We start from the raw sequence: 15,674 nt of genomic DNA on the forward strand, positions 1-15,674 counted from the left end.
TATGTTTCCCTTATGCATCAGGTAAGGTGACTTGCATACACAGGCTGTTGAGAATGTGGGGGGAAAAAAGGCACAAAATGTTCAATTTTTCAGTATGAGCCAATAACAGGATATTTGTATATTAAAAAAAACAGGAAAAAACCATGTAATCTCATAGAGTCATTTGCTCAAAACTTAATAGATTCTGTTTATAACTGATATTTAAAGACATCCCATAGAACTGAAACAGATTATTCTAATAACGTTCAATAAAAGTTACTGCCAAAATCACAATACCCCAAAGGCATCATTGTAGAAATTTCAACAACTGCTCGAAAACAACATATTTTCCTTTTAAAGATTTCTTGTAAAGTAATATTGGGAACTCTCTACCTTTCATCTTCGCACCAATATACAAAATATAACCTTCCCTGAATGAACTAAACTAGTTTTTAGATCTACGTTAACAGAAGTTGACAGCTTCAGTTGTATGTTAGCAAGTCAGAGTAAATGAATGTCAGAGGAAGAAACAGTGCTTAATACCCAATGATTTATATCACTTGATCATGCTAGTCAAATTATTACTTGTGTAAACTACTGGCCGCTAGGAATAACCACAATTTTGAGGGGTTTTTTAATATTTCCTATATAGTGTACTTACAAACTGAAAGATCATTAATTTTCAATTTTCCCTGCCTGCTCGTCTCCACTGCAAATTCCTCTCAAAATAGTATTTCAGTCAACACAATGCCCAAGGAACAATAAAGATAATAATTTGACTTTATTCCTGTTTTAACTTCCACAGAGCCATACCTTGCAGTGAACACCTCAAACCTGGCATTTACAAAATGGATCAGCCTAAACTGACATACTTTTGTATAGGGAACAATTTTTTATTTTTAGACAGACAAATAAATAATTTTCTACCTAGTTACTATGTATAGCACAAACACATTTCAACCTTTACTTTTACCCACAAAAAAAAAAAAAAAAAAAGAAAGGCATCACTAACTTACTGCAATATCAAGTTCTAAGAGCAAGGCAGTTTTTATTGCATCTTCTCTAGTGAGCTGAACTGCTTTTGTAATCGGCACTTCAAAGGCTGTTCCCTCTGAAATCAGTGATGACAGGTGAGGATTCTGAAAGAGAGGACACAAAAACTAACAATTAAAATGTAAATCAGCTGAACTGGCAGTTTATTATGACATACAAGAACCAGTGCTGGACAATATTTTTTCGAACAATCTTGGAAAACAATTAAAAATGAGGAAAAACATGGATCTTTCTAGATACATAGCTTCACTCTACATTTTTAAAAATCACATCCAAGCAGTAACAGGCTTGGGTATTCAACTACAAAAAGTCTTTAGGATTCAAAACTTTAAATGGCCTGAATTACTACCAAATGCAGCTAGCTCTTTTTCAAGAGGTCTCTTGAAAATAGCCAAAGAGAGAATGACATTTATGTTAAAACCCAAAAACTCTTGCCTAATTATAGGATTGCTAGGTGTACAGAACAGACATAAGAAGTAAGAACAGAAGCTATTTTAAAATATTAGTTTTACAGATTAAGATTTTGCTGTGCAGATGGGGCTATAACTGAAGGTAATTTGTAAGAGGAACTTTATTAAAAACTACAGTAAAATTTAGAGCTAATCAGCAAATTCCACACTACTAAGCAGCATCATGTTATGCCACAGCATTTCTACACAGATGAAAATATGCTCCCAGAATTGTAAATGGGCACCAAAAATAATTCCAGACCATCTCTGTTAAAGTCTACTATTTTAAGAAGAGACTACAGCCCTCATTTCTCCCTCACTATTGTCAGCAAGCTTTATTTGAGGTCAAGACTCCCAAAAATGAAAAGTGGGAGAGATACAAAATGAAAGGTACTGCTCTACTGATATGAAAATAGTTCATCTGATGATCCCCTATTTTTTTTTTTAAAAGTAGACATGAGAATCACGTGTCCAACAGATGGAAATTTTATTCTTCTCTTAGAATTTTGACATGAGGATTAACAGCTGAGTCACATCAAGTTACTGTGCATCAACAGGACTGCTTTAACTGTCTACAGTCTTATTCCTTCAGAGTCAAGCTCAAGGCATAAGATCAATATTTAAGCTAAAATACATTTTCTTACACTTGCTACGATGCTTAAGATGCAGATTGTTACTGCTCCACAGTAACAGTTTGTTAATTCAGCCCTGAGACTCAACAGATCATGTGAGTAACTACAAGAGACCATGTACCCAGCCTTCTTTAAGTGTCAAGGAGTCTCTTTTTGGCCATATCCAAATCTCAAGCTTATGCATTTCAGAACAAGCCAACTCCAGCTGTGCTTGTGTCCTGGTTTGGGCCAGGATAAAGGTGGTTTTCTGTTTCTGTACTTTTGCTTTTAGCTAAGTTTCTCATGCAGTGTGTGTGCTTCTAGGACTGATAACACTTGATGTTTATAGTTACTGCCAGAGACTGGTATGCAGAGCCAAGGACACTGCTCAGCTCTGAGGAAAACATTTTACCGTCCAGGAGGATACAGAGGTCCCACCTGAGCCCTCCTTTAGGGAGGAACAGACAAGATAGATGCCAGAATTGACCAAACAGAGTATTCCATCCCATATACGTCACACTCAGTATAAATTTGAGGCATCACGAGGGCCGAGCCAGATTTTTTCCTGATTTCCTGCTTCCCTTCCTTCACCCGGCATCCTGGAAGGATCCTGTCCGTTCATCTGCCTGTGGTCCTGATCCGTGCCAGCCCATATCTGTGTGTTCCTGCCTCCGGTTCCCGACTGCTGCCGACTCCAGGAGTCCAGCCTGGACCTTCCCAGGGCTGCCCTAAAGCCTCGGTGGTGACGTGAGAGTTCTTGGGGGAGAGGGGGGAGGAATGTGGTATCCATTTTCCTGTATATTTGTATATATTTAGTAATTTTACCTATTTATCATTACTGTTTCATTAAAGTTGTGTAGTTTAGTTTCCAACCCATAAGTCTCTCTCCCTTATTCTCTCTCCTTTCTCTATCAAGGATAGAGAGATTAATAGAGAGCGTCTGTTATTCGGTTTAATCGCCGGGCCAGTGTTAAACCGTGACAGCTTGGCAAAAATCACCAATGATTGTTGTAACACGAGATACTCAAAAAGGGTGTGAATTTTAGGGTCCTGTTTGCTTTTACAAGTAGGACACATAGAGCCTATTTATTGAAAACTATGTCAAACACAGTGCTACAGGAAAAGAAACAACTCCCACTTGATTCTTTCTAAGGTTCAAGACAATCATCCAGATTTACACTTGAAATCTGGACTAAAATCTTTGATCTGTCACTGAATTCCAGATTATGAGATTCAGCTTTTTCAAATCACTGGCTGAAAGTAAAATATTTTTTTTCTACTTAAAGTTAAGGCATCATTATTAGAACCTGATCAGTTATCCAGAGATCATCCTGAATGCATGCTAAGACTTTAAAAGCACTGTAGCACCATGTTCAACCCAGGTATGTGTTTAATCACAGTTATCCCTAAATCATAAATCTTTGCTTGAGTAATTTGGATTATTTAACTCAACAACCTGAGAAAAACCTACCACAGTGTGAGGTTTAAAGTAAAATTATTCAGTGTTTAAATTCATAAATGCTTCCATAATTATATTAATTAGGTTAAGTGATTCTCTCAGCTTTACCATTGCCATCTGCAACAGAGAGTATCAGGGTCCTGAGAATACTAATAGGCTTTCATGGTTCTGACTGGCCCCGTGAGGGGACTGCACCCCCACCTCTGTTCATGAGCCTGAAAACCTCATCTCAGTTCAGCCCTGGGTCTTCAGTCCCTTCCCACTTTGTTACAGAAGGACAGGTCTGCAGCTCAGCCACATCCAAGCCCATGGACAACCACAGACACTGCTGATCCAGGCCCAGATCTGCAGACTAACCTTCCAGCTTGATCTCAGACCTGCCTCATTCCCATGAAACTGCTTGATAATCTGCACTCTTGGCTCATCCTGGCTGCCACCTCCTGGTTTGCATTGCTTGGGTATCAGGGACAAGGGCCAGCTGTGTCACCACACTCAGCTCCTGGCTCCCTGTCCCTTGTAGAGCAGCCAGAACACACTGCTCTCTCACACAGATAACCAAACCATCTGCCCTCTCACACACAACCAGACAAGTTTGAGTTATGCTTTCCAACTCATTTTAAAAATTAAATATGCCAACTGGAGACAATCACCAGCTCATGCTAAGTTCTTTGTTCAACATGGCTTCACAGGAACAAACACTGGCTTTTGATCTACAGCTCAACTTCTGTTTCCAACAGTAAAATTACAGTGCTTTCACAGTGACAAATCTCTCTGTTCTTAAATACACAGCAAGATTCTGAGCAATTTATACTCTCTTAAGGCATTCAAGTACTAAGAATTTGACAAGAAATTGTATTATACTCCTTTCTACAGGAAGATGTCTTCACCATCCTAACACAAGCCACCGAGGATTTTAATTCACCAATTTCTGGCACTGCAATGCTATTCCTTTATCCAAGTATTATTTAGCTAAATTATACATCAGTGTCCATATCTCATATGGTGGTAACTACATTTTCACAATACAAATGGATCTGTCCCTTACAGTTCAAAAGCCTTCTGTGTTCTGGGACATATCTCCTTTATACAAGTATCTACCTGCTCTTTTGAGACATACATAGGACTACACATTTATGCACCTACCATACATAGTTGGAGGCTTTCATCAAAGTGAAGTCCTTACCTCACCATGGGTGTCCTGAAATTGCACCTCTATATATTCTGGCGGCAAGGCAGGAATATTAAGAGCAGACTGAGAAAGAGGAGGGATAGAATGCACAAGTGAAGGCTCAGCATCTCTAGTTGAAGCCACAAGATGGATGTCAACCAGTTTCTGTGTCAGATCAGAACTCCTCACTCCATCTTCTAGCTTTAACTTCTGTACTTCTGAGCTTATGTTTAGTTCATTCTCAATATGAACTGGGGCTGCACTGAGAGCATTAGAAATATCACTGCTGTTCATGCCTTCTTTTTTATTCTGCAATACAAATGCTTCCTTGAGGGCAAGCCAAAGTCCATCAATCCAAGGATCAACCACTAGTTCCAAACTGCCAAAGGAAATAAAAAAAGATAAAGGATTGATTTACTGGACTGTTAACTTACAAATAATGAAGAGAACAAAATCTAAAACCATCATTCATTTCCCATGTTTAATATATATTTGCAGTTGTTATCAAGATGACTTTTTTTGTTAAAAAAATACTTTCATTAAGTTATTACTATTAGGTAAATTTATGGAGTCTAAAGTATATAACAACTTCACTTGTCTTCCAGTTTCTTATTTTTATTTTCTTACACTGAAATTTAAAACAGGAAGTTGAAAGGATTGTAACAAAATTTACCATTTTTTTTTACTGTGCAATAGCAATATCAACAGGTTGCACTAATATTCCATTTTTATTATTTTGGAATATAAGGTATCAGTTTTATGGTTGCGCAATGTTTGTGTTCAATTGCTTCTTATCATAATGCATAGAACCTGTTTAATCTGCAGCTCAAAATAAGTGAGCCAAGACTGCAGCCTACAGCCCAGAAACAGCAACATAAAAGGAAGGGAGAAAGATGTTCTATGGAAGAGAAAAAAAAATTAAAACACATTGTAGGGTTTCCCTTAAGCAGCTATACTGCAGGATGTGAGGTTGGATGGAAGTCTGATGTGTATACAAAACAGGATTCCATTACCCAGTACCACAGATACTGAGAACTGGGATCTTTTTATTTGCTTCAGTAAACACAACTACATTTTTAAAACCCTCCACTTATTCTGAATTACTTAATTTCTAAAACTGCTAAATACTCTCTGTTTTCCTGGCATTACACATTTGGTCACACTTTAAAAATGGAGCTGTATTTCATGGCAATTGAGCTTGGAAAGGCATACCACGTTCCGACAGGATTCATTGCTATGAGGTGCTGAGCATTTAGGTTCAACTAATTTCAAAGACTTCAGAATGTTTAGTCAAATTCATATGTGATTACTGCACCTTGAAGAAATAAAACCCAAACTCATACCCCACACAGTCATCAGCTAATCCTGTCTCGTAGAAGTGCTGGGCACCAAGTTCTTGAAGTCGTCGGTCTACTGTCTTTCCACCATTACAAAAGAATGTGTACTCTGAATCCCCCAGACCTAGCAAAGACAAGAAAAGAGGAATTGTGTCAAGTCAGGCTACATAAAAATCTGCAAAGACAACACAGGATTTTCTTTTAGGCTAACAGAAGAATCTGATATAGCAAAATTCATATTACCAGGACGCTTCTATGGCCTTCAAAAAAAGATTGTGTTTGTCCCAAAGTAGAGATCAAAAAGTTCCTCCCTAACAAAAGTAAAATACAGAATTTCTCTGAAAAGGCTGTTTTCAGTATTTCATAATTCAGAAGATTGTTGCTTTAGTTTGAGGCTTTTAAAAACACAAAACCTCTCTTACAAGAAAACTGTAAAACTGATAAACTATGTGAACTACCAAAAGAAATTCTCTCACCTTCAGGTTAAAATTGTTAATGTATGTAAACAACATATGGGAGAGAGTATTATGAGTAAGTCAGAAAAAATGGAAACTTGGAAAAAACATGAGTAATTTTAATGAAATTAAATATGAAGTAAGAAATGTAGGAAAACATGCATAAGGAAATCTGGTCCAACATCCTCCTCTCCAGGAATCAGAAAGTTCTTTGTAGAAGGCATTTTCACTGCACTGGATTTTCTGACTTTTAACAGTCATGAAAATGTTCTGATAGAAAATTCTCTTTGTTATCAGTTAAAAAGTCAGTGGGCTCAGGAGTTAAATTCATGGAGGATGTAAAATTTTAAGAGATCAACAAACTGACCTTAGCTCCAGCTCAAGATGTATCAGATACATTTTGACAGATCTGTATTTTGCACATCAATTTGCAAGCTGAAGTTACATTCCTTCTATTGAGGAGTATGACATTAAAAATTTCAGGTTATTGCAAATGTAATATAAGGGGATGGTCTTACAATCTTATTTTAAAGAACATTTTATACCACCTTTCCCTCTTAATAGAAAAGTGCCCAGTTATTTGCAAAGTCAAGTAAACTCATCCAGTCCATACAGACGACATGAAACTAAAACTTACATATATATATCTTGTATTTTGTTTATGCAAAGAAAACTAAACTGTAAAAAAATGTAGCTTAAATTTAAATAACTTCTGTGACTTTTCCTCTGTCATTCATAGAGAACATTAAACAAAAACCTGTTCATGGTATGAAAAAAATGTTTTATAAACACTTTTAAAAAAGCAAACAACCGACATATACAGAAGTAAAAAACCCATAAAAATTAATTGACAGATAAGTGCTGTAGTAATATGGAAAATACTAAATCACCTAGTAATCCATACTGGAGATGTGCAAAATGACCAGGTGGCAAGGCTTTGTCTTGAATTTTCTTTACAAACTTGCGGGCTGTGTCAGGTGGGTCTCCGGTACCGGTAGTGGAAATAACAATAACCACGGGATCCTTTTCTGTTTCCAGGTTGTACTACAAGTAAGAGAACAAAGTTACAAGGTGCCATGTGATATCTCTTTCTGGCATTAGGTATTATCTTCCACCTTTCTTTTTCCTAAAGGCACACTGAAAAGGTTTAACATCATTTTTCCTGTATTAAACCACAGAACGTCTTTGAAGTAATTCTTTGAAGTAATTATAAGTAACTTGGGGAGATGCAACTTACAACTTGGTGGGAGTTTTCAAGACCAGACTAGGTAAAGCCCTGAGAAACCTGCTCTGACCTCAGCTGACCCTGCTGCAAGATCACCTCATGAAGTCCTTTACAATCTCAGTTACCTTACGAACCTTTCCAAAAACACCAAAGGGCAGCATTTTGAGCAGGATAATGCACATGTGAAGAATACCTAGCAACTGCACTCAGCTTAAATAAGCAACCTATACAGTACCTGCTTTACCAAGTCGTAAAAGTAGATCTGTCTATACAATCACTATTGCACAGTTAGCCATAATCCTGATAAATTCACACAGGTAACTGGGGAAGGGCTGCACAAACAGTGGGGACCATTTTGAAGTTCCATTAGGGATCAGTTGGTTCTGCCTGATAACTTTCATGTTACACCCGTCTTTGCCACAAAAAATAAACTTCCATACTTTGGGAAACAAAGAAAATTAGTCACTGTGCTCTCAAGTCTGATTCATTTTGTCCTCTTCCCTCTGCCCCCTATTAGTTCTTCTCCCCTTTGCTAATCCCAACCTTTCACATTTCCCATGGTTTTATGGGGGCTACTCCCAGGTCACCAAGTTGCCGCTATACATTTGGGACTGAGCATCAGTTCCACCAGTTCAGGTTCATTTCCTACATCTCAAGTAAAAATCATTCTGTTTCTTTGATAATTTCAGCTTTCCACTGAGTGCAGGCTGCAGCACCAGTGGCCAACTGTCTGTCAGGCTACCCAGACAACATCCTCTTTTGTAGCAACCCTACAGGCTATGGGTTTAGAATCTCGTGGGTAGCAAACTATGGGAAATGCAGCTCCACAGAATCACAGACGTGCTGTTTGGGAGTGACCACTGGAGGTGCCTGCTCTAATCCCATGCTCCAAGTGGGACTGAATGCCAATGCTGCACTAGGTCAGCTATGACTCCTGCTAAATTTTAAAAATTTTTAAGGGTAGAGATTGCACTTTTCTGAGCAGCCTCTTCATCTAGTAGAACTTCTCCACTCGTGACAAACATGAATTTATCGGGCAGCACTCAGTCTATTCTGCTTCCTGTTGTATGGATTTCTGCTATCAAGAAGAGTGGCTCAAGCAGGTCTGCTTTTAGGTCACTCCTTAGCCTCCACTTTGCCATAGCAACCAACTCAAGCTTCCTTCTTTCTGTAGATTTTCATCTAAATCCTCTTCCAGAGTTCTAGGTTTAATAAAGTAGTAGGGCTATGAGAAAATAGAAAGATTGCAAAAGATGCTTTGTTTCATTTCAAGCAGTTTCAGGAAAGCGATTCAAAACTTAAGGAAATAAAAAACTTGAGGAAATAAATTCTAATCACTTAACTAAATAAATCACTCAAACCTTATTCCCTCATCAAGCTGTGCAAAAAGTTACTCTTCACACCTAAAATCCAAAAAACGGTACACAAAGAAAGAGTGTCAAGGGGTTTTGCTGTTGTCATTTTTTCCAAAACCTCCCTGAAGAACCTACAAGCAGCTGCATTGAGCAACTTAAATTATCATCTAGAACAGTGTTCTGCCTCTGACAGTGGCCAATAGCAGGGCCACAAGGCAGGGTAAGAGAAGTCAGTAAGCATGCAAGGATATTTCTCAAGTATTCTGCCAGACTTCAGTAAGTCCAGAGATGCTCCACAGATTTTGTCTTTTACAAGTTCAGGTGAGCCCCAAGTACCCACAAACCCCCCAGACTTCCAAAACTGAACTATAACTTGTACAAAAAAGAGGCCTTAAGAGTCCTGTTGCAGTAACCCAGATTTTCAAAACTTCCACAGCTGATTGGTAAGTATAAATACAACAGCTTCTACAGTGCATTGTCACAAGTGACAACCACACTTATAGACAAGAGTAAATTCTTCAACTAAAAAAAAGCAAGAGTCTACTTGTATTACTAAGACCTCACACTAAACTTTGTTCCATTAAAAAGAATAAATACAAACACCGTAAAAAGCGGTGTATCAGAACAGTTATAATTAGATCATTAAAATGTTGCTTGGTCCGCTGCACATTCTCCTCTGAAAGTCAAGACTTTTTTGAAGTCAAACATTTGGTAACAGATGTCCTGCATTAATTTGTGTCAACTGGGAGGTCTGATATATTACTACAGTAACAAGAGGCTTAAACAATTACAAAGTTTTTTACTCTCCCTTCCACTTCTTTCTATTTCCTTAGTGTTACACCTTTGTCCATTTCTTTATTTGACCATCAAAAGTACTCCTCAGTTGAGGACAGCAAGGCCATCATCTGTGAGTGATGACAAGGTCTGAAAAATACCCAACAGCTGCCACATAAAGAGAGGACTTCTAACTGACAAAAATGGACAAAAAAGAAACCTCTTACTTTCTCACCTAAGAGAGAAACTTGAACTGTGCATATTGTGGAATAAACTCTGAGATCTAACATGCACAAAGAACTTCACACACACAAGGATGCTAAATCAAATTCAAGCAACCTATAACTCCAGTACACTATGCCATCCTTTCTTCCTCTTCCCAATTACACTTCAGCTTCAGAAGTTCTCTTCATTTACTGCAAAAGGTAAGGAAAAGCTTAACTGATTAAACCTACAAAGCTGCAGAAATTACTTTTTTTCCTCAATGTTCAATTCCCAGATTCTCACTTCAGAACATCTTTCTAGTCCATCAATAACTTGCAGTTCTGAGATGTCTTGCCAAATTTGACAAAATAGATTTATTCCAAGTGGCAGGCCAGTAACAGGGCTAGAAATATCCTGCCTGCTGCCTTCCTGAAACTAATCTCCAAACCTGTCAAGTGTAGAAGTGAAACGGAAGAATACAAGGTGAATCTTCACATTCCCTGCTGGCTTCATAAAAGTCTCTTCACAGAACTTTGCTACATAATCCGTGAACATTTATTCAAAAGGTGTCCTGCTACCCAACATGTAGCGTAACCCCAAGAAAGCAAGTTGCTAAAAGGGAACCAAATTCTTTTTATAAACTTCTCATATTTTCAAGTGCCTGAAAAAGCCGTTTAGGTGTTATTTCCCGCTCATCTCATATGAAATACAATGCTATCAAGTTTAGTTTGGTTGGTTTTTAAAAATATTTTTGTTTAAGGACATAAAATTGAAAGTACTTTATGAAGGAAATTACAGTCCACATAGCTTTTAGTTACAGATAAGACTTTACCAGTTTTCAGATGTCTACCCTTGGATAACAGCAAATAATAAAAACCTACTTCCTTGCTGCAATCAAGATTTTTTTTTCCTAGAATGTTTCTTGAGTGTGAACTGGAATGAGTGCACATGCAGAGCAGCTCAAACAGAACTCACAAAAGCTCAGGGTCATGCTGGAGCCCACACTTAATACAACACAGGACCTCAATGCAACACAAAAATAACAGGAAAGAAAAAGGTGTAATTTATAACAACAGGAGAATTGATCAGTAAATAGAGAATTCATACATTATGCAAATCATATGCAAATAATTTTCAAGAAGTATTTGAACATTTGTTAGAAGAGAGATCAAACCCACATTCATTTACTGTTTCAATAAGAAAAATTACAAGAAGGACTGGTAGATGGCTATTGAGCATCTGTGAATATTGGTCCAAATTACTGACTCATAAGAAAAAAAATTTTAACTGGACAGCATATGTTAAATGGGTTCAGATGCACTGCCTTCAACATCAACAGCTATCACTCAAGAACATGAAGAAAAATGCAGCTCTTAAATACCTTTTTTTTCAAAACAGCATGGAGTATCTCACCTTGTCCATCTCACTTATACAGTGCATATCAGCTTCAAGTCCATGGGTACCTGCTTGCTGACATATCTCCTCAGCTATGGCTTTTGCCTGCCCCTTTTGTGTTGCATAGAGGAGCAAAAACCTCCTTTTTAAATCACAGCACATTTTCCAAAACAGAGCACTTTTTTTTTAAAATAAAGACACTGCAGGGGAAAAAAGAAGGAATAAAAAAATGAATTTATTGTATGTGGAACAGCAATATTTTACTTTGCTTATCAGATTCTAATGAGATAAAAGGATAGCAGTACTGCTGCTTAACTTGGTAATAAGGCATCTGCTCTGAAGAGAAGCCATTTCTCTCAAACAAACCTGTAGGCCAGGTTCCGAAGAACGTACGAGCTGCACTGCCTTGATTTTACAGTAATACCACAATATGTCCAATATCGAGTACAGTTTGTAAACAATACAGTAGAGAAACTAATTTCATTAAAAGAAATACTATTTTTATTATGTAAGTTGTATTTTCCACTTTAAGTCGGTGACTACTACGGTGCTTTTCTGAGACACCTTTGAAAGTAAAACAAAACGAAACACAGAGCTAGTGAAGTCAAAATACAATGCCTGAGAAAAAAGGTAAATTAAAATTCTCTGCTTCTTTTTTTCTTAAATCAGTATTTTTTACTGAATGTCCTTATACTTTACTGTCCACTACATCTTTGCTTTGTTCTTCATTTCATATTTCAACAAGGAACTTCTAATACAAGTGCAGGAGCAGAACTGACTTTTTGGGTTATTTCTCTTAAAAAGAAGAAACCATCCTAGAGAAATCTACTGTAATGTAAAATGCTACACCCCAACAAAATCTTGCAAGCAGCAGGATGAATGAGAGGCCCATCCTTATCCATTCCCTGTCCCATGAAAGTTCAAGTGCAAGAACATTTTTTTCATGACTTTGACACAGGCAGAACACAACAAATTTAAGGACAACTTCAAGAAGCAGTGAGTGAGATGAGCAGAATGTCTCATGTACATATATTACAAATTAATCTTCTGTCAATATTTTGTCACTGTGATGGAGATGCAGTAGAACTCAAATACCTATAATTGAAACTGCATAATTTGCAGTTTCCAACTTCAGATTTTTTTATATGCCCAGGCCAAGTTTGCTGTACCTCACCACTTTCTCACATGCAAATTCCATTATGCAAAGCATTCAGTGTGCTAGCCACACACACTGATTTATGGAAGCCTGTGGCTAAATAATTTGAGGCATATCTTTTCCTAGCTTCTCTTAAGCTCAGCTCAAGCATAACTCACCTGTAGAAGAGGAATACTGCACTCTATTGATATGATATGATATTTCACAGTATTGTGTAACATTTCTCTTATTAGAGTTATTTTTAAGCATACTTAAAAATCAAAAGTGGTAAAACTGGGTGATAGCTTCTTGAGAGTAACACAGTAGCTGTATCATACATGAATTCCATCAAAAATGTAATTACTAGAATATTTTAAGGCTTTCATTGTACTTTGTTCTATATTTTTATTACAGTTTTCACTTTAAATTGATTACCCTGTATTACTAAAAATATTCTTAATTGCCTCAGCAATCTTGTTAATTAAACCCATTTAAGTAACTGGCTTCATGTGCATGTGCACAGAAGATATACACACCAAAATGATTCACAAAATTATTCTTCACCTGCCTTTTCCAAAAGAAACACCAATAAACTTGATGACACACAAATTATGACCATTCAGATGAAATACAATTTAAATAATTTCAGATACCTGTAGTAATACAAATTCTTTCCAGTCACATGCTATGTTTTCACCTTAATTCTTTTTAATTCTTTCACCTTAATTCTTAATAATCTCTTGTCAGCAGGTGGCAATGCCTGACAATAAATGGAGAAAACCAGTAAAGATTAAACAGTTTTATTAGTAGTCTTTCTCATACTTCAGAAGGGAGAAAGACAGTAAATTTTCAACTGGGATCACACAATAGCATAGAGGCCTTCTACAAGCAAGAAGTGGAAGGGTAAGCAGGCAACATTAGAGCCAGGGGATTATCAATAGATTTTGAACAAAAGCTCAGAAAGATGTGTGGGAAAAGAATGAAAAATTGCAATAGCATGGGGAGACAAAAGGGCAACAGAAAGATCAAATGGTCACTGTGTGGTTTGACACAGCCACATGTTGCCCAATCAGCACCATGACCTCTGCCTAGGCCAGTTAAAAGAGCCATAACAAACTGTGAGGTGCTTCCACTCTATCTAGTACATTAACATCAAAGAGTGGAAAAAGCAGCTACCCTCATCTCCTGTGCATCTATGTGAACTTGTGGGGAGCTTTCTCCCTGGTGAGTGAACTAGTAGATTGCATAGAGACACACAGGTGAGAGAGCAACTACATCTCCCACCTAAGGCCTATGAAAAAAAGAGAACTTGGAAGAGGAGATTGGGCTTGAAACATATACCCCCTGGGAGAGGGGACTGTGTATGAATGTGTCCTTGTGGCAAGGGAAGAGGTCACAATTAAACAATTCCTTGGAATTAGATACAGAAGAATTTTTAAATAACCGAGTGCATTTGATAACATTTTCTAAGTGTTTAGTATTGTGTTTATTGCACTGTGGCTATTACCTTAAATGTAAAGTTCAATTAACTGGTTAAACAGCAGTTTAACTGACAGTTAATTATTCATTAACAGATCAATAAAATCCTTTGATCCTGATTTGACCAAAACTACACAAGCTGAGGACCTTCTCTCTTTAGAGCATCTCCTCTGTCACCAGCCAGAAGAGCTTCATGCACAAACTGATTAAGTGATATCTGCTAAAAGAAAAGAATATTAGCCATGCCTACCTACCTGCAGATGAACACAATCATAAACCAGGCACAGATTTGCTCTCAGATGAACATACTGCCCAACCAGAAGAGCTTCATGAACAAACTGATCAAGTCATATCTGCAAAAAGAAGGGAAAATTAGCCATGCCTACCTGCAGATGAACACAATCACAAGCCAGGCACAGACTTGCACTCAGATGAGCCTACTGCCTGCCCTGCTCTTGCTTAGCTGCACTATACACTCAAAGGCCATATGCCACTCTCATTAACAGGACATGAGTTCAACTGAAATAAAGAGGGGAAAAAAGTTAAAAATGAAAAAATTATTGACGATGGAGCTTTCCAGACCATCCCTCTGACTTGGACACCAGCCTTTAACTGTTGATGTGTTGCTACTTGTGCATTAAAAAGCAATGCAAGGTTTAAACTGGAAAAACAACACAAGCTATCCAGGCTTAACCCAGAGCTTAGCATGGAAATAAGGCCGAAATTCTACATTACAGATAACCGAGGAGTCAGAAAACTAACAGTCCACAAAAGATTAGCAGGGAGTCCATTGGCTCCACATGGCAACCCCCTGCAGGAGCAAACACGCCATCTCTCTTCAGGGAACCAGATGTCCTGGCCTGAGCAGCAATGCAGCTGCACACTCCGGCCAGACTTCCCACTTCATACACCAAGCCTGTCCTAAAAGTGAGACTGCATGGCTGCGGACACGGTAACAACGCAAGGAACTTCTGCGGCAGCTCCACACACCCCCGTGTGGCTTCAGACCGCATTGTGGGACCATGCTTTCCTTCGGAGCCATTCCCCTGCCATTTTTTTTAAGTTAGTGCTTTGCTCGGCATCACTTCAAACTCTCGGACCAAGACAAACACAAAGCCCACAGAAGAACTTCAGTGAAAGCAGCGGGACACCCGCACGTGAAACTTTTCCAGGCCCGGGCTTGACCTCCCGCCCAGATAAATGAGGTTAGACCAAAACCCCCAACCCCAGGGAACGGGGAGAGCCGCTCCCGAACAAGCCCGGTCATCTCATGGAGCAAAGCCCCGTTCCCCACCGGAGGCTTGAATGCCGCCGCTGCAGCAGCAGAAGCCTCCCCGAGAGGCCCCGGGACGGCCCGGACCGCTCCCCGCCTCGCTGCTGCCCGGATCCCCGCGGTCCCTCAGACAGCGTACCCGGCACCGCCGCCAACCTGCGGCCAGCGGGACGGCTTTCGCCGAAGGACGCGCGCTTTGATCCATACGTACACAGAGAAATATCCGGCTCCTGAGGCAAAACCCCCACACCCACTCAGGCTCCGTCGCGCCACCTCGGGCGTCTGCCAGCAGCCAGGACTCTGCAGGGGCGGGGCGGGACGGG

At 38.8% G+C, this 15,674-nt stretch overlaps 1 protein-coding gene across 2 annotated transcripts in view; it reads right to left on the reverse strand.

The window, feature by feature from the left end:
- The window catches only part of MTRR (5-methyltetrahydrofolate-homocysteine methyltransferase reductase), a 29,749-nt gene extending 14,102 nt beyond the window's left edge, over nt 1-15,647 (reverse strand). The window contains exons 1-7 of one of the 2 annotated variants that reach the window (XM_030445702.1): nt 15,563-15,647; nt 14,333-14,431; nt 11,483-11,664; nt 7,402-7,555; nt 6,063-6,180; nt 4,735-5,098; nt 996-1,118 (exon numbers count right to left, since the gene is read on the reverse strand). In XM_030445702.1, coding sequence (XP_030301562.1) covers nt 996-1,118; nt 4,735-5,098; nt 6,063-6,180; nt 7,402-7,555; nt 11,483-11,626 — 903 coding nt within the window. In that variant the 5' untranslated portion in view covers nt 11,627-11,664; nt 14,333-14,431; nt 15,563-15,647. Of the gene's footprint in view, nt 1-995; nt 1,119-4,734; nt 5,099-6,062; nt 6,181-7,401; nt 7,556-11,482; nt 11,665-14,332; nt 14,432-14,464; nt 14,598-15,562 lie in introns of both variants that reach the window. The other variant, XM_030445703.1, reaches the window with a different exon arrangement.
- Between the last annotated feature and the right edge of the window lie 27 nt (nt 15,648-15,674).

Source organism: Calypte anna, chromosome 2 (assembly GCF_003957555.1).
Source record: "Calypte anna isolate BGI_N300 chromosome 2, bCalAnn1_v1.p, whole genome shotgun sequence".
Classification (NCBI taxonomy): domain Eukaryota; kingdom Metazoa; phylum Chordata; class Aves; order Apodiformes; family Trochilidae; genus Calypte; species Calypte anna.